Source organism: Brachyistius frenatus, unplaced genomic scaffold (genome assembly GCF_029030835.1).
Source record: "Brachyistius frenatus isolate BFR_SWC_R1_liver_20210118 unplaced genomic scaffold, ASM2903083v1 Contig_320, whole genome shotgun sequence".
Lineage (NCBI taxonomy): Eukaryota > Metazoa > Chordata > Actinopteri > Embiotocidae > Brachyistius > Brachyistius frenatus.
The window spans coordinates 17,144-41,586 of record NW_027210919.1 but is presented as its reverse complement, the minus strand read 5'-3'; the positions used below and the strand labels follow the sequence as shown (position 1 = coordinate 41,586).

The following is a 24,443-nucleotide window of genomic DNA, read 5'->3' as shown; positions in this document are numbered from 1 at the left end:
AGAGCATGCTGGGAAATCTGGCCAATCTGCTTATCAACATCTGTCTCGGTCTATCTTTGTTTATCTGCTGTTTTCCACCCAGATGTGTTGATGCTTCTACAAAAGTTGAAAGCTCCTCTTTCTCTCCGCCGCCTCTCCTGTTTCTGGTTGGATGTTTTCTGACTTCTGGTGACGGCAGCCGGACGTAGCTGAACTGTGAAAGGAGTTAGATCATCAAAGCTTTGTTCATATGAAAAATGAGGAAGAAAAACTCAGCATGTCGTGTGTGAATGTTTGAGTGAAACATTGAGTCGGTTTTACAGATTAATCTGCAGATGAATCACAATACTGTAGAAATAAAAGTGCGGTATGAGTGCTGCGGAGGCGACGGGCCTCCTGAACTGGATCATTTGGAAAGTCATGAGGAACCACTCGCATAAATATTCTCTGAAGCGTGACATTTTATTTATTTATTTAATTTTTGGAGCTCTGCGGTGCCCCCGGCCCACCGGGGTGACCGGGACCTCCTGGCCGGGTCAGGTCGCACCTGTCCAGGTGGCACCAGCCCTGGTGTCGGACGGTGAGAAGAAGTTCCCTTCAGACGGGGAGCACTGGTGGTTCTGATCCATCAGCTGGGGGGGGGGACCTCCCGGAGAGGATCCGAGCCGGCTCCGGGGACCAGAAGCACCAGAGCTGGAGCACCAAAAGGCCCGGCTCGTCTCATGTGACCGACATGGAGCCCAGGAGGCTCGGCGGGCGTAAAGGGAAAAACATCGACATCAGAACAAGTGCTGCAGCTGCTGGCATTGGACCTCCTCCTCCTCCTCCTCCTCCATCACCACCACCACCACCATCATCTCATCACACACCTCCGCCGTTCAGCTACTTTATCCAGCAGCTTCACCCCCAGCGGCAAACCCACAACAACAACAACAACCAACAGGGCCGGAGGGAGGTGCGAGGACAGAGCAGCGGAGACCGACAGCACCATGGAGGGACAGGAAGCCTTCTCCTGGTGGGGGACAGCCGAGCGGAGGAGCGCCATCACCAACACCAGCTGAATCACACCGAGGAGGAGGAGGCGGAGGAGGAGCAGCAGCGGATGGATGCGAGCCCAGGATCAGCCACCAACAGCACCACCAACAACCCTCCTCCGAGTGGGACCAGCTCCGAGTTTAATCATTATTATGGGGATGGAAGAGGAGGGCCTTGCTTTGCTCAACATGGCGGACAACAAAGCCCAGGGACTGGGGTAACAGCGGCGCTCTCGGTACTCGGCACCATGGACCAGGTTCAGAACTCCCACGAAGGCTACAACAACAACAGCCCGTACAGCCACTACCCGAACTACCGACCGGGCTACGGGGCCAGCGGGTACGGGGGCATGATGAGCCCTTCGCGGCAGGGCAGCAGCCCGCTGGGCCCGGCCGCCGCGAACCACAGCAAGGCGGCTCCGGCCGCTGCCAGCTCCCCGGCTGGAGGCGGAGGGTTCCAGCGGTTCCCCGGGCAGGGTCAGCAGGGTCAGCAGGGTCAGCAGCACCCGTCGGGCTCCACGCCGACTTTGAACCAGTTATTGACGTCTCCGAGCCCGATGATGCGGGGCTATGGAGGCGGATATTCGGATTATAACCATCCTTCCGCGCAGCAGCAGCCGAGCCTGGTTCTGGCCAAAGACACGGGCTCCCAGTACGGCTCGGCCGCTCACGGCTGGGCGGGACAGCAGCGGAGCCACCCGGCCATGAGCCCGGGGAGCACCGTGCAGGGCGGCGGCAGATCGCAGGTGAATATCGGGCGTTTTAAACTCCGGTCCGGTGCTCGTCTGACGGGCGACATCCGGCTAACCTGCTAGCCGTGATGCTACCTAGCGTCGGCTAGCTGTGTTTTTTTAATCGTTTTATTTCCTCATTAAAACAGCGCGAACACACGTGTGGGCATTTCTGGGGACTATTTACCAAACGAAGACCCCTCGTCGGTTAATGATGCGGTTAAAGGAGCGACAAATAACGGACATTACTTCCGTTAAGTCGGTGTTTCCGACCGTGTGTCCAAGGTGACTCCGGTGTTTTTTAGCTGGCTATGCTAAGCTAACATTAGCATCCAGCTGCCGTGCAGCGCGCAGGCCGGAAGAGGCTCGTGTCTCTTTGTGACTTTAAACTTTAAACTTTAAACTTCAAACTTCACGCTTTTATGGTGAAATGACAGTTTCGGGACATTCAGCTGCTCCACGTGTGCTAATGACGCGGGTTAAAAGTGACGTGAGGTGTCGCCGGCCGCCAGGTCGCCCTCCTCGGCTTTAGTTCCTCTTCCGCCCCGCTGAACAGAACCTCCGCGTGGAGAGGAGTTACCCGCAGGTGGAGGTGTTCCTCCTCCTCCCTCCTGTCCCCTCCTCCCCCTCTCCTCCCCCCTCCACGTGGGTGTGGCTGCTTGCTTGTTCGCCCCGTCACTGTGACCGTCGCGTCCATCTCCACCGGAGCCCTGACCTCCACACATGCAGATTAGCCACGTGTGCCCACCGGCACAACACTGGAGCAACCCGGGCCGCCCAGGGCCACCAGCACCGGTCACAGGCGGGTCAGCGGGTCACCGCTTGTTCCCCCTTTAATTCAGTTCACTTTTATTCATACACGGACAAATCACAACAGGTTATTGTACAGCATTGTACAGAGAAATTCAACAGTTACCACGTTAAAAAGACTCCCTCGAAACAGGAAGAAACCTCGGACAGAACCGGGTCGGTGGTGAGAGCAGAGCAGAGAGAGAAAAGGACAGCATAGAGAATACCAGAATTATGTCACCGCTTCTTATATTCAAGCCTGAAACTAAACAACTAGTTTCATTAATCTGCAGAATATCTGAAAACAGTGGGGGGGAAATCTCAATCTAAGTATCGGACAGTTACACGATAACATGATTAAAATGGGTTGTTTTGGCCCAGATTTTGGAAATCTTCTGGATCCTTTACATGTGTGCTTGAAGAATGATCAGAATAATCGGGAGTTGGACCCCCGGGATCAATCGCCTGGTCGTATTCGGATCAAAGTCCGCTTTGTGCCCTCTTAGATATCTGGACCGTCTTTCCTCGCCGGGCTCTTACTCGTAGCTTCGGTGTTCTTGGTTGTGACTAAAGTCTGAAAAACCCCGTTCACGTTTTATTTTTATTTTTGTTATATCTGCGTGTCTTAATATTTGACTTCAGTAGAGCTGCAGCGACTGATGGAAAAATGGGTTCTCCTGAAAATCAACTATTTGGATCTTCGAGTCTTCTTTTACGTCGGCTACTAAAGAGGCCGAATCATCTTTGGTTTGAGCTTCTCAAACGCAGTTTGTTACTGTTTTATATCACGAGGCAGAATATTTTGGGGGTTTTAAGTCACTTTGACTTTTTATTCAAAGAATTAAATCCTTGATAAATCTAAATTCTGTCTTAATACGTCCAGAAAGCAGCAACACGTGGGGCATGGCTTCGTTTTCTTGTTCTTCTCTTGATCGACATCATCACTGAGTTCCTCACGTTAACGCTGGTACGTGAACATTTGTGATTTCACCACAATGGACCTGAAACTGGAGCAGACAGAAAATCTTCAACTCGCCTGCTTACAGCCAAGCGTTCCTGAGCCCGTGCAGTGATTTCCTTTACAAAATCAGGGCTGGGTTCTGGAAATCGTCAACAGAGACCCTTTAAATGCTTCAGAAAGTCTTCGGCCGTGAAGCGCTGAGCCGGGCGAGGTGGTCGGGACACCTCGTACCTCGTGACGTTCACAGTTTCGAAGAGGCGGAGCCTTAGTGAGGTTGTTGTTACTCGGTATCCTGGAGGGGACACGCGTCTTTAAATTAGATTATGCACCTGCCGAAGACTCTCAGACTTTTCTGCAGTTTGACTTGTTGAGTCGAGCTTCATCGTCCCGTCACCGACGGCCGAAGCTTCCCTCCCTTCTGTTTACATACCGATTTATTGATCGGGCCTTTTTCCAGCTGCGTCGCCTCGGCAACCCTCCAGACCCGCTCGGCTCGTGCGTTGTTTATTTCCTCTCCTCAGCTGACTTGCTTAGAAATGCGTCGTCTGGAGAAGAGATTTTAAAAAAAACAGGACTAAAATCTGCTTCTTTTTTTTTGGAGTAAAATCCATCGTGTTTCTATTTTTAGCCGTCTGAGCAGAAACATCTGTTCTCACTGAGTCACTTCTCTCACCTACTATTATGTCAGTGTGTCACGTACAGTGTGAGTGGGAATATTTAATATTCCTCAGACGTAGGTTATTTATCGTAAGTGAAGAACATTTGGGCGTCGTTTTCACCGTGCACGCGAGAAGAGACAAAATGAGCGCTGCCCTCGTGGTGTTCGCAACATCGAAACTTCCACTTTTTGCTACGTTAAAATGGAACTCGTAAGTTTGTAGTTGCGACACGGGAAGTTGGAGTTAAGTTCTGAGACCGCCGTTGCTAAGTAACGGCTATGTGGGCGGCGACTAGAAGCCAAAAGAGGCTAACAATTTAGCGAGCAGCCGACATTTTATTTCGCAACATGGCTAAGTTACAAAGACAAACTCGACGTGACTAACATTACAATGTATTAGCTTAACATCCGATAAAAAAAACAAGCTTCCATGACCTCTGACCTTTCTGTATAGACCTCAGCAAACACGTCACATTGTGTTCCGACGTCGTGAATACCACAAGAGGGCGCCGTTCACACGGACTCCTCTCGGGCACACGGTAAATACGACCCTTATTGGAGCCAAGCGTGAATTTTCTGAGCACTTTACAAAGTTTTTCTGCGTTGTTGGTGCGAGCCCGATCTTGAACGTCCTCTTCAGGATCTCGGTGAACCTGCGGTTAAAAACTAAGTTACGAGTAAAAAAGAAAAAAAAAAGAAATGGTCTGAATCGCTCATCGTCCGATCGTGTGTCTTCCTCAGGTGCCGTCCATGGACCCGATGGCGATGAAGCGCTCGCAGCTCTACGGAATGAGCAACAACCCGTACTCCCAGCAGCAGGGGGCGCCGTACCCGGGCCAACCCTACGGCTCCCCCTCCCCCCACCGGTACCCGATGGCGATGCCCGGCAGAGGCCAGATGGCGATGGGAGCGATGCAGTACCCTCAGCAGCAGGTAGGAGGCGCTGTGACTCTTAACTGACGCCCCATTTTCGTGACGGGATTCACGTCATCGTCCTGGACGGGAATTTAAACTTCTGTGATTTAATGACACACGAGTGGAGAATTAGCACCACCATAGGACATTATTTATTTTGATTATTGGTTGGAGAAGCCGACCCGTTCTGGATTTTTTTGGGGGGCAAATATCGATATTATGTTGTAAAAAATAAATTAAAAGAAAATCTGATATATTTAGGCGGACATTATTTATATTTATACAGTAAATATAATGACATTTCTCACATTTAATCCCTAAAATGTGGTTATTAAGCACTTTTTAGACGTGTGACAACGAGCTGTAATGTTACAGTTCGTCCACTCGGCGCCCTGAAACACTGAACTTCACTGGAAGTTCAATCATTATTGATAATAAATAACAACAAAAACAAACAGCGTTATTTCATATTGGCACATATCGGCTAACATACACGCCGATATCAGCTGATGTATCCGTCGGGCTGCTGATTCATCTGCAGCGTCACCACCTCGTCGCCATGGACAACAACGGACCCATTGATGCTGTCAGGCCACATGGTTGCAGCAGAGCCGAGCCGGGTCGGGCCAAGTCCAGCCGGGTCGGGCTATTCCTGGTGCAGGATGGGCTCGGGCTATTTTTAGGCTCCACACTGCTGGTTTGGGTCTGATGCTTCTGCTCTGAGCCAATGAGCTGCTTCAGCTTCATCAACTGAGGCGTCACATTCAGGGACAGGCGGCAAGAAGTCTTTACAGAGTCGACATCAAAATAAAACGCTTGGACTTGATTTAGAAATCCAGCATGGAAAACCTGGACGTGATTTTTAACCTTTTAGAATTGACAGTGTTTCTTTTAACTGGGGCAGGTTGTCATATTTTCTCATTTTAAATCAGGAAATTGTTTCTGGATGTTTACCGGTGCCTGTTAGTAACACACTACAACCACCAGAAGGTGGCGGTAATGCTCCTTAAAGCTGTTTGCCAGCTGCCATTAAGCAACAAAAGAAGAACACGTTCCTTCCAAGTGGCAACAAACAGTGACGTCATCATCCATCAGTGACGTCATCATCCATCAGTGATGTCATCGTTGGTTTGTGAACGTTATGAATCCTCCAGTTCAGATTCTGTCCGTCACCATCTTTGCTACTTCGGAGCGGTTTGGAGCAGGAAGTGACCATATTTGGACGAGCTGGGGGAGGAGCCAGCGGTGGATCTGACTCAATCGAATTGGATAACTGACGCTACTACGTCCCGCCCACCGATAGTTGTAACCTGACTGCACCACAGGCCTGTCAATCAAACAGACACGCCCCTCCACCGAGCTATGTTTGGAGGCTTGGCTGTTTGATTGACAGGCCCGGGGTGCAGTCAGGTTTCTCTGTATTGTGTGGGTGGGGCTCGGTCTGTCAAATCCGCCCCTCTCTACTCCCATGCTCGTCCCAATATGGTCGCTTTTGTCTCCAACTGGACGGCTGACGTCGCGGCGGGCTGCCCCAGATGGGCCCGGGACTCTTCCCTGCCGGTGGGTTTTGGGGTTCGGAGAGTTAAAGGAGCAGTTTGACGTTTTTCCATCAGGGTGTCGGCAGTATTAAAAAAAACAGTGGTGTTGGTGGTAAAATGTGACTGACAGCAGGTCAGCTCATCCGGACTCGTTTCACATGACTTCCAACTGATTACATTATCGGGAATTGTAGTCACGTTCTCCCTCAAACGTCTCGCAGCAGAAACTGTTTGATGGTCCGACTTAATGAAAAGCTTTTGTTTCCCGGAGCACACGGTGAGATCGCTCCGTCGGTTTACAGTCAGATTAGACTTTCAACAACTTCCTGGAATCATTCAAAGTTGAATTTAACCACATCAAATATTATGATGGGGAAAAAAAAGTCTCATTCTCATTGCAAACTTGCTTTTATTTTGTAGGAGACACTTCCACCCTGTAGTTCGATAAATAAAAGCATCAACAATTGTTAAAAATTATAGTTAAATGCAAAACAACAACAACAAGCAGCTCATCGCTCCTCAATCCGTCGGGCTGCTTCAGGCTGCAGACTCAACCTGCTTCCATCTTAAAAAAGAGCTGCGTGAGGCGCTTTTGAGCAAGGCAGCGGCAGATCCTGCAGGGCAGCTCTCACAGATTGCACCGAGGTTGCATCTTATTGCACTTTGTGGCGTTCGCTTTCAGAGGGATAATGATCTGAGGGGTGTGTGTGTGTGTGTGTGTGTGTGTGTGTGTGTGTGTGTGTGTGTGTGTGTGTGTGTGTGTGTCAGTAAAACAGCTCTCATGATGATCATTATGAGTTTGATAAGCGTTCATTAGTGACACAGAACAGGAAACACTGTGTGCCTGCTTATAGTATAATAACATACAATAAACTCTATTGAACTGTCAGCTGATACAGTGGGCGGAGCTTCAGCTCAAGTTTTAATGGGAGTCTCCAGGGACCGACTCCCTGCTGGAGCCTCTATTGGACATTAAAAGAACTGCAGGTTTTTTTTTTTTTTTAGAGGCTTCACGTTGAGCACAGAAGCGTTCTGCATTGAGCCCGTGCAGTGATTTCCATCAGTGTGGAGATCGTCAACACTCTTGAAAAGGCTTCAGAAAGTCCACGGCGATGAAGCCGCGTGCGTCGCTGCGCTGCGTTCAACGTGAAGGAGTCAAATCAAAAACGCTGACGCTCTCCGTCTCCGTCTCAGATGGGTTCTCAGTTCGCTCAGCAGCAGCAGAACGTGGGCGGTTACTGCCAGCCGGGTCAGCCGCCGTACTTCAGCCCTCCGCAGCAGCAGCCCGCCGCCCCCAGCCAGCCGCCGTACATGCAGCCCCGCCCACTGCCGCAGCAGGTAGGACTCCATGCCTGAATTCACTTCCTGCAGATGTTTTCCCCCAAAAAAAGCCTTTCGGAGGGAGAAAAGACGTCGGAACGGCTTCGGTATCATGGTTTTGTCTGTCTGTCTCGATGCAGGAGGTGCCGCAGGAGGCTTACGGGGGGCGGGGCCAGTCTGCCGCTATGACTCCTGGGAAACCAAACCACGAGGAGATGAGTCTGAGCCAACAAGAGCGACCGTCCAGCCTGCCGGTAAGTCGGCCTGCGGTGCGGTCAGGTTACAGCTATCGGTGGGCGGGGCGTAGTGTCGTCAAGCTTTCCAATCAGATCCAGTCAGATCCACCTGTTGGCTCCTCCCCCAGCTCGTCCAAATATGGTCACTTCCTGCTCCAAACCGCTCTGAAGTAGCAAGATGGTGACGGACAGAATCTGAACTGGAGGCTTTGTAATGATGAAGGAGATGAGGCTGAACAGCAGTCACACTTAATGGTTTTATTTTGGAAATATTACTAGACAGGACCTTCACAATAAAAGCTTATTTACGCCCCTGAAGCAAAACTAGAACCCCAATAATCCAAATAAAGGATTAAAAAACAATATTCAGTTGGTTTTAATCTGCAGCGGCACCACTAGATGTCAGTAAATCCTCCACGTGGCTCCATTAAATTCAATTTAAAAGGACTTTTTGCAGTTTGACGCTCACAAACTAAATACAAAAGTCGGTTATTTTTTGACATTTTATTTTGAAATCCTTCACTTTATTTCCCGTCTGATTGAGGGAGTGACCTGTGAGCTGTCGTGACGGACAGCTAGAGCTCCTTCATAGAGCAGCTGTTTGTTGTCCATAATGACGGCGTCCTCTGATGATGATGATGATGATGATGATGATCACTATGGTTTTATTTCTCGTATTTCTCCTGATTGACAGGTCACATTGACTCTTTTGAAACAGTAGAACTTTCAGTCTGAATATGTTTCAGTTTTTCCGAGGACGTGCATCTTCATCCTCATCTTCATCCTCATCTTCATCCTCATCTTCATCCTCATCCTCCCTCCATCTCTCCACAGTCTGTTTCATCCCCTCGTTTCCTCCGTTGCCGTGCCGCCGTCCTCATCCTTCCTCTCTCTCTCTTTCGTCTCCTCGTTCTCTTTCGGCGCCTCCTTTTGAAGTGTGGGGTGCCAATGCAGTTGCCATGGTGACTGCTGGTGGAGTGGAGATGGCTCCGTTTGCAGGAAGGAGAAAATGTAAAAATATAAAAAAAAAATTAAAATAAGCAGAAATCTGCTGCAGCCGAAAACCTCGTCGGTGAGTCGACTTCACGGCCGGAGGCCGACGTCGAAACGTCTCGCTTTACGAAACGAACACGAACAGGAAACATGTCTTTGACGTGACTAGCATCGTCTACACGTGTCAAACGTTTCTAAAGTCGTGTGGTGGCAAGTTTACGTACACGGATCAATAATCGATATATTTCTATCGCTTTAATTAAATAAATGCAACAATATTATTCTATTTTCAATTGTTGTTTTGGTTTCAACTTAAAAAGTGTTCCTGCAAAAGTTTCACAATAAAAGCTTCTTTTTTTTTTAAAGAAATAAAGGGTTTCTATCTGCTGAAACTCTCAAGGGCTTTTATTTTGAAACAGACATGTAACGCAGAAATTTTGACAGAGCAAACGGGAGCGGATCAAAACGAAACGCCACAAACATCCCACAATGCAACACTTCAGTAGAAAACCATGCTACTAATTATTACCATTACTACCATTATTGTGAAATTATTGATCACTGATTGATCTGTGGGTCTAAAACTGAAGTGGGTCCTCACAAAGATAGAAGAACAAGAACACACACACACTCACACAGTGATTCACGCACTCTGACGAGCCAGCAGAAATATTTGAATTTCAAAACAACAGCCTCTGACTAACAGAGGAGGAGGAGAGGAGGAGGAGGAGGAGGACAGAATGAAAAAGTGAGGAAGATGAGAAGACCAGAGAGAAAGGAGGAAGAAAAGAGGAGGTGGAAGCAGGAGCACAGATGTGAGAGGAAGTTGAGGAGAGGAAGAGGAAGGTTGAGCAAGGCCTCAGCTCACTCTTTATAATTAGAAGTGTGTGTGGGGGGGAGGGGGCGGCAGCTGATTGGTCGAGCTGTTGGCAAGGGGCGGAGGGAGGGAGGATGGGTTGGTGCGCTGTGATTGGCTGGCTCAAGGCCCAGGGGCAGATGGGAGATTTGAGCGCAGTGCTTCACTTCTTCTACTCTTTCATTTCCTCCTTCCTGTCGTCTCCTCCTTTTGCTTGTCCTCTTCCTCTTCTTGCTCTCTAACTGTCCTCCTCCTCTTCTTCTTCAACTGTCCTCCTCCTCTTCTTCTTTAACTCTCCTCTTTTCTCTCCTTGCGTCCTTCCTCCTCGTCTTCCTGTTTCGATCTTCGTCAGAGTACGAACTGTCAGTCAGACACTTGAGTGCTCGTCTTCCTCTCCGAGGTCCGGTCTGATGTTCTGTTCCTACAGAGCTGCAGAACTTCCACCCGGTTCTGTTTGGTTCTGGTTCGGCCCGTCCAACTGGAAATGATTTTTTTTTTTTAAACGCCACATAAACTGAAACAAAAATGAGAATCGGTGAAAAGTGTTTTATTCAGTCTTCAAAACATTTACCGTAAAAATGAACCACGCAGGGAGGAAGTGACAAACACATTATAATCCGTTTACCTCCATTTATTTAAGAGAAGCTGTCGTCGTAGAAACCGTTAAATCTTCGAGGTGAAAAACTTTGTTTTTCTATTACAGACGAGTTTTGTTTTATTGTCGACATTAAAACCTCAGAAATGTAAAATCTACGAGTTGAACTTTCTGTATTGAGACGAAGTTATTAGAGCATCGTAGAATCGGTACCAGAACCGCGACGGATCGATCAGCTGATTGCTGTTTGTGTTCCAGGATCTGTCCGGCTCCATCGACGACCTGCCGACCGGCACCGAGGCGGCGGTGAGTTCGGGGGCGTCGGGATCCGGCAGCGCTCAGGGCGACCAGGGGACTCCGACCCGTTCCCCGTTCTCCCCCCACGTCTCGCCCCGCCTCCCCCCGTTAGCTCGCGCCGGGCCCTCCCCCTCCCCGTCGCCGTCCCCCGCCGGGTCGCGATCGGGGCCGATGTCCCCCGCCGCCGGCGGACCAGGTAGGACGATGATGTCGCCGTGTTGCCACGGAGACCGCCACAGCTGGACTCCTGGTCGGCAGCGTTAACTCTCTTCGTGTCTCTGGTCCGTCTCAGGCTCTCAGCTGACCCCTCAGGTCTCCGGTCCCGGACCAGATGTTGGACCTCACTCCTCCCAGTCGGCCATGACTCAGGACAGAGGTATGACATCACCAGTATGATTCGTCTCGTAGGTCATGATAACATTTCCTGTTTCGTCTAGTGCTAAGGCTAACAGTTTCCCCCTGTTTCCAGTCATTGTGCTAAGCTAGGCTAACAGTTTCCCCCTGTTTCCAGTCTTTGTGCTAAGCTAACATTGTCCTGGATCTCAGACCTTCTCCTCTGTCCTCTCCAGGTTTCCCTCCCTCCCTGCAGCGCAGCACCCCGGCAGCCCAGTTCGGCTCCCAGCAGTCTGCCCCCCCGATGGCCCCTCAGCCGGCGCCGGGGGGGCCCGTCCACCACAGCTCCTACCAGCAGGGCAGTCACTCCTACGGCCAGTACGGCCCCCCAGGTACGACCGTCCAGAGGAGTTTTAAACCAACGCACTTCCTGTCTGCCGTCTCTTTCATCTCGTGCCTCGTCTCCTCCTCCTCCTCTTCAGGTAACTACCCTCGGCCCCCCCACTACGGCGGGGCCCCCAGCGCCAACTACAGCGGACCCGGTCCAGGCTCCGGCCTGGCCAACAGCCTGGGCTTGAATGCCAGCAGTCCCATGCACGGTCAGGGCCCGTCCACCCCGGCGGGTCGCGGCCCGGGGCCCGGCGCCGGGGGCCGGCCTTACCCCACCGGAGGCGGCACCATGGCCCCCACCTCCCCCGGCATGCCACAGCCCGCTGGGCAGGGCATGGGGCCTCTGGGGCCCAACGCCAGCTGCAAACCACCCGAGGTCGGCCCCAACGCCGGGCCGAGTGCCAACTCCTCGTCCTCGACCGGCGCTCAGAGCAGGTGAGCAGGTCGTCGTCATGGAGACAATTGCAGGAAGATACTCGACACCCCCGTGCAGCGCCCCCTGCTGTGCCGACGCCGGCGTGTGAAACAAGTTGCTCATGAACCAAAATCTGTTTTAGACAGAATTAGTAACAACTTTTATCAGGGGCAACAAAAAGTTCAGAGTTTCTTCCTGTTGAATCATTTCGAGGGTCTCAGGTGATGATTTCCTCCCCCCAAAAAAACAGCCTTGATTTTTGTAGTGGAAATCACTGCATGGGCTCAGAAACACTTCTGTAAGCAGACGTGTTGGAAGATTTTGTGTTTCAGGTTCACGGTGACATCACAAATGTTCTTGTACCAGCGGTCACAAAAACGCTCTGAACACTTCCTGATGACGGTCGTTGCTTCCTGCCGCTCCGGGTGCATCGCTGCGCTGCGTTCAACAGGAACAGACTCTGAACAAATATGTAAAAAAAAAACAGCAAAACGCCGTGGTCAGTTTTTATGGATGGTTTTTTTGGTTGATGACGGTCTCCACCTCCACCACCTCCTCCGTCTCTCCAGGCCTCCCTTCGCCCGTTCACCCGTCTACCACAACCAGTCCTGGCTCGGGGGTCGACCCGCCCTCTCTCCCACCCTTCGCCCCTCCCACCCTCAGCACCACCACCACCCTCCTCATCCTCACCCTCCTCCTCTCCACTCCCAGCAGGGCACCGGTGCTCACACTCCCCCTGAGCATTATGGGTAGGTTCCACTCAGAGAGAGGGGTCGTGGGACGTTTTTACTAACCCGGACGCCTTCCTGTCCTCTGATTGGACGGCTGCTGCTGCTGCTGACTCAGCTTTCTTTTTTTTTTTTTTTTTTTATCTCCGCAGCTGCCTGAAGCTGAAACTAACAGAAGTGTTTCCGTCACGTTTTCCATCTCGCTCTGTCCTCTTCTTCTTGTGCTGCGGTTTCATTGGAGCGACGGAGGATTCAGGACAGATCCTGGACACTGACGCTTCGCTGCTGCTCCTCTTCCTCATGTCTCAATAATAAATCTTCTTCTTCTGTGGTTTCCAGGCAGGGCAGCTACCCGGGGCTGACACCGATGGGGGTGATGGGCCCCGGAGGTCCTTACAGCCAGCAGCCGGGCGGTAACTCCGGGAGGACGACGCCGCAGGGACCCCCCTACAGCGGCCCCTCGGCGGGTAGGACCGCAGATCCGACACCTGTCGACCGTTTCCGGGTTTTGCGGCCGTCGTTTTGCTCCGTCACCGTTATCTTTTTTTCTTTTTTTTTCAGGCGCCATGATGATGCCGGCGGACGGGACGGGCCCCCACGGGGACGCCAAGCAAAGGGTGGAGCTCAGCAAAGAGGGCGTCGGCCTCGCCAGCGACTCGCCCAAACCCAAGGTCGGTCTCCTCCGTCTCTTGTCGACCAATCACAGAGCTCGGCCGCGCCCATCGGGACCCCCAAACAAACAGAGATTCACGTCGACACGTCTGTTCACAAACAAACGGATTCCCTCGCGCGTCTTCCTCGTTGGCGTCTCTTCAGTATTGATCAGCGTGTTTCCAGCAGCGAGGTGTTCGTCGCACCCGTCAGCGGTTCAATCTGAGCTCGGCTGGAAGTGTTTTTTCTTCTTGTTTTCCCGCTCTCGGCTCGGCAGCAGCCGAGTTGTGAAAGCTCGTCGCCTCCCGCTCGTCATCTGAACGCGAGGAGTCGGCCTTGATCGCCGCCGCCGTGCATCCGTTCGGTGTTTGCTTTGACTCGCTGCCGTCTGTCGAGGAGTCCCAGCAGCTAATTTAGTTCGGTTTGACACTTCGACTGTCACAGAAACTTCAAAATAGATGTGAGGCGACGGGAGATGTGGAAAACTTTAAAGACCCGGTTGTTAAATTTCACTTGTTTCCCGGATAACAAGAGTCGGAGGTGAAAAGCTGTTTGTTCGGCTTTTGATCAGATGAAGTGTCACTCAAGGCAGCCGAAGCTCTTCAGTACGAACGCGTGGAGTCGCTGACGTTCATCACAGCTCCTAAATCCTCAATTAATACGTGTTGAAATGAAGGAACGTTTAGATAAAGGACGCGTTATCCAGATTATACATTAATATCCAGGTTATTGATCATTTTTTACGTGAATATTAAAAAGCAATTTTTTTGCGGGAGACCTGGTGGAGACGGGCAGCGTCCTGATGTTTGACCTGGACTGTGTCCTCTGCAGAAGCCCAGCGTGGCCACCATGACCAACGAGAAGATCACACGGCTGTACGAGATGGGCTCGGAGCCGGAGAGGAGGCCGTGGGTCGACCGCTACCTGTCCTTCATGGACGAGAGGGGGACGCCCGTCCCCAACCTGCCCGCCGTCGGCCGGAAGCCGCTGGACCTCTGCGGACTCTACCTGACCGTGCGGGAGATCGGAGGACTGGCCATGGTGAGACTTCATCATTAATCCCTGAGGGCAGATCGGTTCGTGGCCGTTCAGGCCGTGGAGGGATTTGTGTCCGTCAACGTGTCCGTCAACGTGTCCGTCCCCTTTCTCAGGTGAACAAGAACAAGAAGTGGCGGGAGCTGTCGTCGCTGTTGAACGTGGGGACGTCCAGCAGCTCGGCCAGCTCTCTGAAGAAGCAGTACATCCAGTACCTGTTCGCCTACGAGTGCAAGGTGGAGCGAGGGGAGGAGCCTCCGCCGGAGACCACGGGGCCCGCCGGAGACGCCAAGAAACCTCCGTCGCTCCAGGCCAAGATCCAGCCGCCCTCCCCAGGTAGGAAACGGTGACACCAGAACGACTCCTGGAGATCATTCCACTTTGAGTTGATGCTTTTTGAACAGGAGTCTATTGGAGCCAGAGCGTCTTTTTTTTTCTTTTCTTTTTTGGAGCCAGCCCCTAGTGGCCCTCAGTGGTATTACACTTGAAGCTACGTGCACTCCTATTTACAGTCGGTGTGCGTCGCTCTTGTGCTCAGCAGGTTTTCTGTCTGGTCTGTATCTCCGCAGCCAATTCGGGCTCCTTGCAGGGCCCCAACACCCCTCAGTCCAGCAGCAGCAGCAGCTCCCTGACCGAGGCCCCCGGGGACCTGAAGCCCCCGACCCCCGCCTCCACCCCGCACAGCCAGATGGGCCCCCAGCCGGGAAACAGGTAAGGGGGGGCGGGGAGGACCTTTAAACTTCAAACGGGAGGTTTTCCTACTCGTCTGAACGTCGGGTCCGGTGTGGTTTCCCTCTCAGGATCTTGGTGAGCGTCCAGGACCCGTTTTCTGAAGGCGGCGACCCGGCCTTCCACAGCAAGCGAGGCCCGGGACCCGGCGGCGCCCCCTACCAGCAGGCAGGAGGTCCAACAGACCCTCCTGTGAGGATTCAGTATGAAGCCAACAAAGACCCGTACGGAGGACCGAGGAAGGGTGAGGACGGGGACATTTAACACTTGTAGCTGATGAATCTTTTGTTGGATACTTTAGTTTTAGTTCACGAGCAGCTCGTTCACATGGAAACAAACTGCAGACGCCGACATTCACAGTTCTCGACGCTGGTGTCCTGGTGTCCTGGTCTCCAGTGTCTTCTGTCTCCGTAATGCAGGACCAGTTTCCAGCAATGTAAAGGAGCTTTAGTGCGTTCAAGCCTCTAGTCGCAGTCATGAATGCTCTGCTGCCCCCTGGTGGTCCAAACCAAAACCATCGACCTCATTACAGACAGAGCTGCATTTATATGACATCCACATTACATCACCGCAGAGCAGCGTTTCCTCCTTCCAGGCACTTCAATCTTATTTATTAGTGAAAACCAATAAAACAAATCATGAAATAAAATAAATTCAGTCATTTTTTAATTTGCATTATTCCTTGTTTTGCTTCTGTTCAGGTCCGGGGACCGGCGAGGCCTTCGGTCCCGGTCAGATGCCCAGCGGTGCCATGCAGGAGTTGTACCCTCGTGGGCCGCCCTCGGGGCCCCTGACAGTGATGGGACCCCGACCCCAGTACCCCTACGGCCCCGGATACGAGCGGAGGTCGGATCCCTTTTCCTTTGAGATTTCTCCAGATTCTCTGAATCTTTTAAGGGTTTTAAATATCGTAGATGATGAAACCCTCAAATTTGTTTTGTGTTTGTCTCCTGCAGGCCGGATCATGTGATGGGTCCAGAGGGAGGCATGGCGCCCCCCGGAGGTCAGAACAGCATGGGTCCGTCTGGAAACGAGGCCGGCATGTATCCTGGCAACAGATACCCCCACCAGAGGTGAGCGGTGTTTAACCCGCCGTTTCTGAAACTGATTGATGGCGTGTTAATAAACGCTGACTCGTGCGTCTTCTGTTCAGACATGGACACGACGGTTACGGGCAGCAGTATCCTCACGGCGTGGCCTACACTTCCCATCAGCCCCTGTACCCTCAGCAGCAGGTGAGCGCTCGGACTCTTCGTCGCTGCGGGATGAAGAGCAGCTTCGATGAGATTAATGTGTGAATCCTGACGGACAGTTTCCTGTTCGAATGCAGTTTTATTCATGTAGTTCAGTGTGACGAGTGAAACGTGGACAGAAACGTACACCTCCCCCGACACCCCCCATCCTCCCCCCCGATCCCCCGATAAGACGGACCACAGGCCGTATCCATGGCAACACTCACCGCCACAGACAGGACGAGGTGTGTTTGGGGACGTGAGGTCCTGGTTGTGACGGGGGTCTGTGTGTCTGCAGGGCTACAAGCGTGCGATGGAGGGGATGTATCCGCCGGCGAAGCGTCACGAGGGCGAGGCCTTCGGCGTGCAGCAGTTCGGCTCGCAGCAGCCCGACGTGTTCGGGCCCTACGGGGGGGGAGGCGGGGGCTACGTGGGCCCCGAGCGCCGGCCCGTCCAGGGCCAGTACCCGTATCCGTACAGCCGAGACTGCCAGGGGCCCCCGCAGCACGGCATGATGGGCTCGGGGCCGCCGGCGGCGTCTGGGGGTCCCGGGGAGGGTCCGCAGGCCAACATGTGGCACCCCAGGACAGATATAGGCTTCACGTACAGCCGGCAGGGCCAGGGGCCCCCCTACCCCGGCATGGGCCGAGGGGACGACCAGGAGGGCAGGGCCCCCCAGGACAACCAGTGGCCCCCCGGTCACCTGAGCCAGCGCCAGCCTCCCTATCCGTCGCCCTCCTCCTCCTCCATGCCCCCCCTGCCTTCCAGACAGCCCCCCTCCTCCTTCCAGGCCACGCCCACCGTCCCTAATCATGTGACCCGTTCTCACAGCCCCTCCTCTTCCTTCCCCCGGCCCCTGGGGGGCTCTCTGTCCCCGAACAGCGCCCCCTACCTGCCCTCCATCAAGAAGCCGGGTGCCCCGCCCTCTCAGGGCCTCCCCCTAGTCCATAGGGAGGTCAGCTTCCCCCCCAGCTCTGTGGAGGCCACGCCCCCTAAATTGAAACCACGACGACGATTGACTGCCAAGGACACAGGTCAGACCGAAACCCCCTCCCCCGCCTCCACACACACACACACACACACACACACACACACACTGTTTCTCTCTTACTGATTGGTCGCCGTCTTCATTCTGTGATTTCATTCGTCAGGAACCCCGGATGCGTGGCGGGTGATGATGTCACTGAAGTCCGGCCAATTAGCAGAGAGCACCTGGGCGCTGGACACCATCAACATCCAGCTGTATGACGACAACTCGGTGGGATCGTTCAGCCTCACGCAGGTCAGACGTGTTCTCAGAGTCATGTGATGAACACGCAACAGTTACTGTGACCTCAGGAAATGACAAATCTCCTCTCCTCTCCTCTCCTCTCCTCTCCTCTCCTCTCCTCTCCTCTCCTCTCCTCTCCTCTCCTCTCCTCTCCTCTCCTCTCCTCTCCTCTTCTCTCCTCTCCTCTCCTCTCCTCTCCTCTCCTCTCCTCTCCTCTCCTCCTCCTCTCCTCTCTTCTCCTCTCCTCTCCTCCTCCTCTCCTCTCCTCTCTTCTCCTCTCCTCTCCTCTCCTCTCCTCTCCTCTCCTCTCCTCTCCTCTCCTCCTCTTGCAGCTGCCGGGTTTCCTGGAGCTCATCGTGGAGTTTTACCGCCGCTGCCTCATCCAGATTTTCGGCATCCTGGAGGAGTACGAGGTGGGATCTGAGGGCCAGAAGACCCTGCTGGGACCCCTCCCTGAGGAGGAGGAGGAGGAGGAAGAAGAGGAGCCGCCAGCTGCCGCCTCTGAAACCGACGGCCAGTCGACGGAGGAGCAGAGGAGGTCGGAGGAGACTTCACCGCCGCTCACGGCTCCTGAGGACGAGACGGAAGACGGCAAACCTGCCGTCAAGGTGGAGGTGAAGGAGGAGCACAGGGAGCAAGCGGAGCCCCGCCCCCGACAGGCCAGCAAGTACGACAAGCTGCCAATCAGGGTGGAGGAGAAGGGGGAGGAGTGGGAGGAGGTGGAGGAGCGCTGGGCCAAACTCAGCCGACCCAACGGCTTCGTTAGCGGCCTCCTGCACTGGGAGGCCGGAGGAGGCGACTCCACCGCGCACATCCAGACACACTTGGAGCCCCGGATGGGAGGCTCCACCCCCGAGAGAGGGAGGAGAGAGGGGGGAGGAGGAGGGGGCCCAGAGAAGGAGACTGGTAAGGAGGAGGAGGAAGACAGTGTGGAGAGAAATCTGCCAGAAGGAACCCCGCAGGAGACGCAGGAAAAAGAGCAAGGTAAAGAGAGGGGGGAGGGGTAGAGGGAGAGGGAGGGGTCAAAGGTCGGGAGTAAATCACTTTTAATTAATAATTGATCCCAGTAACAGATAGTGTGCTGAGTGTTGTAGTAGCGCCGGTTCACCACCAGGAGGCCGGTTATCGTCCCTCTGACTTTGTTCCCCTTGTGTTCTGCCAACAGGCTGCATGTCAGAGGTCGGAGGTCAGAGGTCGCCGGCTCGGAGTCCCATCAGCCAGCAGGAGGACGAGCCTCGCTGCTGGGACGAGGCGCCGCTGTCCACGGCCGAGTCCTGGCAGGACTCGCTGGCCAAACGCTGCGTCTGCGTGTCCAACATTGTGCGCAGCCTGTCCTTCGTCCCCGGCAACGACGCCGTCCTGTCGCGGCACCCGGGCCTGGTGCTGATCCTGGGCCGGCTGGTGCTGCTGCACCACCACCACCCCCGCCGGAGACGGACGCGCCCCGCCTACCAGCGGGAGGAGGAGCTAGGTCTGGCCTGCAGCCGGGACGAGTGGTGGTGGGACTGCCTGGCGGCGCTGCGGGAGAACACGCTGGTGACGCTGGCCAACGTGTCGGGCCGGCTGGACCTGTCGCTCTACCCCGAGAACATCTGCCTGCCGGTCCTGGACGGGCTGCTGCACTGGATGGTGTGCCCGTCCGCCGAGGCCCAGGACCCGTTCCCCTCGGCGGGCGGCGGCTCCGCCCTCAGCCCCCAGCGGCTGGTTCTGGAGTGTCTGTGCAAGCTGAGCATCCAGGACCGCAACGTGGACCTGCTGCTCGCCACGCCGCCGTTCGGCCGGCAGCGGCAGCTCTTCTCCACGCTGGTGCGCCTGGTGGGCGAGAGGCGGAGCCCGGTGTGCCGGGAGATGGCGGTGGCCGTCCTGTCCAACCTGGCGCAGGGCGACCCGGCGGCGGCGAGGGCCGTCGCCCTGCACAAGGGCAGCGTGGCGACGCTGATCGGCTTCCTGGAGGACAGCGTGGCCGCCGCTCAGCACCAGCAGAACCCGCTCGGCGCCGCCGCCGCGCCGCCGGAGCCGCCCAGCGTCAACATGATGTGCCGCGCCGCCAAGGCGCTGCTGGCCATGGCGAAGGTGGAGGACAACCGGACGGAGTTCGTCCTGCACGAGAGCCGGCTGCTGGACATCTCGCTGTCGGCCGCCCTCGGCTCCTCCGTCGCCGCCATCATGTGCGAAGTTCTGTTCAAGATCGGACGCTCGTGACGCAAGCGGTGAAACTGGCTCCTATTATATTTTTATTTAAAGAACAGAAAGCAAATGTTTTTACGTACAAATGAATATATATAGAATATATATAAAGCTCCTCGGCTCCATCCGCAAATGTTTATTTGGGATTTTTAAGTAATTTGAATACAAAAATATTTAATAATAATGTATTTTTGATTTTATAATTCTTTTGTCAGTTTGTTTTGTTTTAACCAAAGTGTGACGGTGGGAAGCGCTCGGGTTCTGGCTCTCTTCGGTGTTTCTAAACGGGGCGGGGGAGGGGTTAGTTAGATGTGGGCGGGGTCAGCGTTATTTAAATAGCGACATGTTGTAGATAAGCCTTTCTTTGATCACGTGGTGTGACGGAGGAAACACTGATGTTGTCATGTACTTTGTTCTGGTGCAATAAGTTTGTTTTTGGGCGTTTTGGGTTGTTTTTTTTTAAATGTGAATTTTTGGACCATCAGTATTTTTTGCCGAACCACAGCAGTATCGGGGGAGGAGGGGGGGGGGCGCTTTGTTTTTTAAGAACTTTTTGTCTCCGCCAATCAAACCCAAATTTCCCTCCACTGTCATCATCATCATCCTCCTGTAAATAGACGATGTACCTTTGCGGTCCAGCAGGTGGCGCCGTGACTCATCATTTATAATCAAAACTCACCTGAACATTCAGTTTCTCTCCAAACAGCAAGAACATTTGTTTTTTTTTCTGTAATTAAGGAGAAAAAAAAAAAAGTTTCAGGACGTTTTACGGGATGCGATCTGGGAGAGGGTGCGTTTGATTTGAGAGACTGCATGTGCAGGATGTCACGGGGTGGGCGGGGCTTGGACTTCTCATGTTGCTAACCGACGCCACGACTTCTCAAAACGATTATAAGAAATGTAAAGAGAGGGAGAGAAAAAAACAAAAAAAAGAAAATGTCTACGCGGAGAAGATCTCCCGTCCGGTCGGACGGACGTTGTTTCTTCGGCTCTTTATATGTTTCACGACATGTTCAAGAAATAAACGTACATGAACTCTGGTTGAGCACTGTGAACGCATCTCCGTCTGGTTTTTACGAGATCGACGGTTGATTTTGATTTTACAGGGAAGTCTTCGGAGGTCAGAGGAAGAGCTGGCGCCCCCCGGAGGAAGAGCTGGCGCCCCCCGGAGGAAGAGCTGGCGCCCCCTTGAGGAAGAGCTGGCGCCCCCTGGAGGAAGAGCTGGCGCCCCCCGGAGGAAGAGCTGGCGCCCCCTTGAGGAAGAGCTGGCGCCCCCCTGAGGAAGAGCTGGCGCCCCCTTGAGGAAGAGCTGGCGCCCCCCTGAGGAAGAGCTGGCGCCCCCGGAGGAAGAGCTGGCGCCCCCCTGAGGAAGAGCTGGCGCCCCCTGAGGAAGAGCTGGTGCCCCCTGGAGGAAGAGCTGGCGCCCCCTGGAGGAAGAGCTGGTGCCCCCTTGAGGCGGCGACCGTCATTTACACGCCAGACAAACTGCAAACGAGACGTTGAAGAATTTTATTTCTCAAAATATTTTTTTATTCACAATTTCTTTACAACTCTTCTGAAGTTGTCGTGTTCATTTCTTTTTTCCACAGAAAGTTCAGAATAAAACAAACCGAGACGTTAAAGTGACGTTCAGAGAAACGAAAGAGTTTAAAAACAAGATGAGGTTCTGTTTTTATTTTTTTTATTTTACTGTAACTGAGGAACAAAATTCAAAGTCCACCAGCAGACCCTGAAATCTGACTTAATCTGTCCCGCAACTCAAACTCAGAGCTCAGTCGGTTGGGAACCAGCCTCCGGGCCCCGGTCTAGGTCCCGGTCCTGGTCTCAGTCCTGGTCCAGGTCTTTGTCCTGGTCTCGGTCCTGGTCTCGGTCCTGGTCTCGGTCCTGGTCTCAGTCCTGGTCCAGGTCCTGGTCCTGGTCCTGTCTCTCAGTCGGCTCCAGAGAAAAACAACACAAACATCTTCTCTCCGCAGAGATCTCTTCACGTTCACGTTCAGTCTCTCGTTGATTCGGGTCTCTTCGTCTCGAACACCGAGTCCCAGTCCAGAGGTTCTGATCCGGCCTCGGCGCTCTTCGGGATGGACGGGAAGAAGGACTGCATCTTCTGTCTGAACTCCGATAACTGAAAAAGGACACAAAGAACGTCACTTAGAAAAATACAGAGCGAGACGTCGACAGATGAAAACTGAAAAATCGCTCATGAAACCGTTTAGTCAGCGAATTCTGATTTTGATTTTATTCTTTAAAATTGTACATCTTAACTTTATTGAAAACATTTCGCGACTTCTTTCCAACGTTTACGACCAAATTATATGTAGTTATTTATTTATATTAGTCTTCAGATACGTACGCTGTGAACGCCGAGGGCTTTCCACACGGTGAAACTCAGCAGGCCGACTCCGCACCAGGCGAACAGGGAGCCCCAACCGAGAGCTCGGAGGGCCAGAGAGGCGCCGCTCTCAGGGGCCGACGCCGTCGCTGCAACGCCCTGCGGAGGAAACAAAAACAGTGAATGTCACGTGAATTTAAATGCTGCCGACAACACGACTCAATGAAAACCTTCACCGGGACCCTAAAACCTCCTAAAACCTCCACCAGGACCCTAAAACCTCCTAAAACCTCCACCAGGACCCTAAAACCTCCTAAAACCTCCACCGGGACCCTAAAACCTCCTAAAACCTCCACCAGGACCCTAAAGACTTGTTTTGGTTGAATAACGTGATGCTTCAGTCAGACGGTGTAAAAACAGAAGCTGAGCAGACGCGGCGGTGAGGAACGTCTTCGCCACCGCGGCGCCTTTAACCCGATTTCACGCGCGATTGATTTGAGCTGCGACGCAGACGACAAAGACGAGTCTGTGACGGAAATAGAAGCGAGGAACAGGCGCTCCTTCTCAGGATTCAAGTCGATCAAATGCAGCTCGGGCCCTTCACAATAAAAAAAAGCATATTTGCTTTTATTTTGGTAATATTAAAAGAAGGAGAATTATTGATGAGCACTTCCTGTCTGCAGCGCATTATAGATCCCAAAATCCTCCACCAGGACCATAAAACCTCCATAAAACCTCCACCAGGACCATAAATCCTCCACCAGGACCCGAGATGTTTACCTTGTTGAACCAGCCTGGACTTTTCTTCTTGGCCAACGCTAACGTGGAGCCAAATCCTGCGATCATCCCTACAGAGGCCACCGTGGTCAGGAACGCTGCACCTGCACACAGGAAGTCAGTTACAGGAAGTCAGTTACAGGAAGTCTTTTCTGGAAGCTTTCGAGACCAGGCTGAATAAGAGGCTGCTCTAAAACATGAATGAAACCCGTGTAGAGTCAACCCAGAACAGACTGCGCTCTCATCTGCCCTACACCAAACCCCATTCAAATTATTCCAAATTAAAAGAGTCTCACTAATAATCTGCAGTGATTTCTGCATCTAGCGACACAAATTTGAAAACCCTGTTTAAAAAGCAAAGCAGCTTTATGACTGCGATACATCGAGGGCCGAACTGAACAGAGAAAGTTAGTATTTCAGGCAACAGTCTGATATGATGATTTACAGCTACTGAACATTCTCCACAACAACGAAACTTTAAATCGAACAGATTTTGAGTGGACTTTGGTGGAAAGGTTTCTCGCATTATTGGAAAAGGCTGCCCGATGCAGAACACCCAAGAAGAAACTTACTATTTTAATATTTTACATTTACAGGTCATCTGAGAAGATACTGAACATACAGAAACAAGATCCTACAGTGTCTTCAGCTGTGTTTCAATTCGGCACCAAAATAATCCGAATTATAATTTAGGCATCGTTGCTTTAATCCACTGTAAGGGATTCTGGGAGCAGAAAAAACAAACATGTACAAGTTTGTTTGGAGGATTTTAATGAGCAGAATAAATTAATGTTTCAGTCACAGATTTCCATCATGTTGTGCATCTTATGTGGATTTTTTTTTAACAGCAGATGAACCTTAAAATACCAGATTTTTGAGTGGAGTCTGGTGCAGCAGGATGAGGCGGCGGATTCGACATTGCTGTGACCTCAGACAGAAAACCGACAGGAAACCCCGCGACAAGCTTCCGGTTAAACAAACCAAAGAGCTAACAGGCTAACAGCTGTTTTACCTTTCAGCACCTGCAGTTTGGCCTCTTCATCACTTTCTGTCTTCGCAGCCCTGTCTTCATCAGCCGCTGTCATGTTGCCTCGGTCCGTTTCCGTAAAACGCCCGGCCAGAAACAAGCTGGCTAGGAACCTCAAAGTGTCTTTATTTGTCTACGAATTCAAAACGGCGGCACAAAAAGAACAACCGTTATTTATGTTAAATAAATTAATAAATAAATGAAGCTGAATTTTTACCTACTACCAGTTAGTGTTTATTTTTCTGTCAGAGAGACGGAATTATGGAACAAAGATCGTCTATTACATAGGAATGGTGGTTTGATGGATGCAGCAATCGGGAGGTCTCACTCTGTCCACGATTATCTGAGACGTGTTTCTGCGTGGAAAATGGGACTTTGCTCAATAACTACAAAACAAAACAGAAGACGAAGTTCAATTAAAATGAGAGTAGACCCTCA

General features: G+C 52.6%; 2 protein-coding genes across 4 annotated transcripts; one reads left to right on the top strand and one right to left on the bottom strand.

Moving 5' to 3' along the window:
* Positions 1–450: 450 nt before the first annotated feature.
* On the top strand, positions 451–20,927 carry arid1b (AT-rich interactive domain 1B). Of its 3 annotated transcripts, XM_069723211.1 has the most exons (22): positions 451–1,759; positions 4,894–5,085; positions 7,800–7,943; positions 8,066–8,179; positions 10,864–11,098; positions 11,195–11,278; positions 11,472–11,627; positions 11,718–12,060; positions 12,610–12,789; positions 13,108–13,235; positions 13,330–13,439; positions 14,251–14,460; positions 14,571–14,790; positions 15,024–15,165; positions 15,255–15,427; positions 15,885–16,029; positions 16,140–16,256; positions 16,337–16,418; positions 16,714–17,449; positions 17,567–17,697; positions 18,018–18,669; positions 18,851–20,927. In XM_069723211.1, the coding sequence occupies exons 1-22, from the start codon at positions 713–715 to the stop codon at positions 19,885–19,887; spliced, it is 6,378 nt and encodes a 2,125-aa protein (XP_069579312.1). In that variant the 5' UTR covers positions 451–712; the 3' UTR covers positions 19,888–20,927. The 3 variants fall into 3 exon arrangements, with proteins under 3 accessions (XP_069579312.1, XP_069579314.1, XP_069579313.1); XM_069723212.1 differs by lacking the exon at positions 12,610–12,789 and having other exon boundaries at positions 452–1,759; XM_069723213.1 differs by lacking the exons at positions 7,800–7,943; positions 8,066–8,179.
* Positions 20,928–21,366: 439 nt separating this feature from the next.
* On the bottom strand, positions 21,367–24,108 carry tmem242 (transmembrane protein 242). The gene is made up of 4 exons (XM_069723215.1): positions 23,991–24,108; positions 22,982–23,082; positions 22,223–22,360; positions 21,367–21,994 (listed from the first exon to the last, which is right to left on the bottom strand). The coding sequence occupies exons 1-4, from the start codon at positions 24,061–24,063 to the stop codon at positions 21,866–21,868; spliced, it is 441 nt and encodes a 146-aa protein (XP_069579316.1). The 5' UTR covers positions 24,064–24,108; the 3' UTR covers positions 21,367–21,865.
* Between the last annotated feature and the right edge of the window lie 335 nt (positions 24,109–24,443).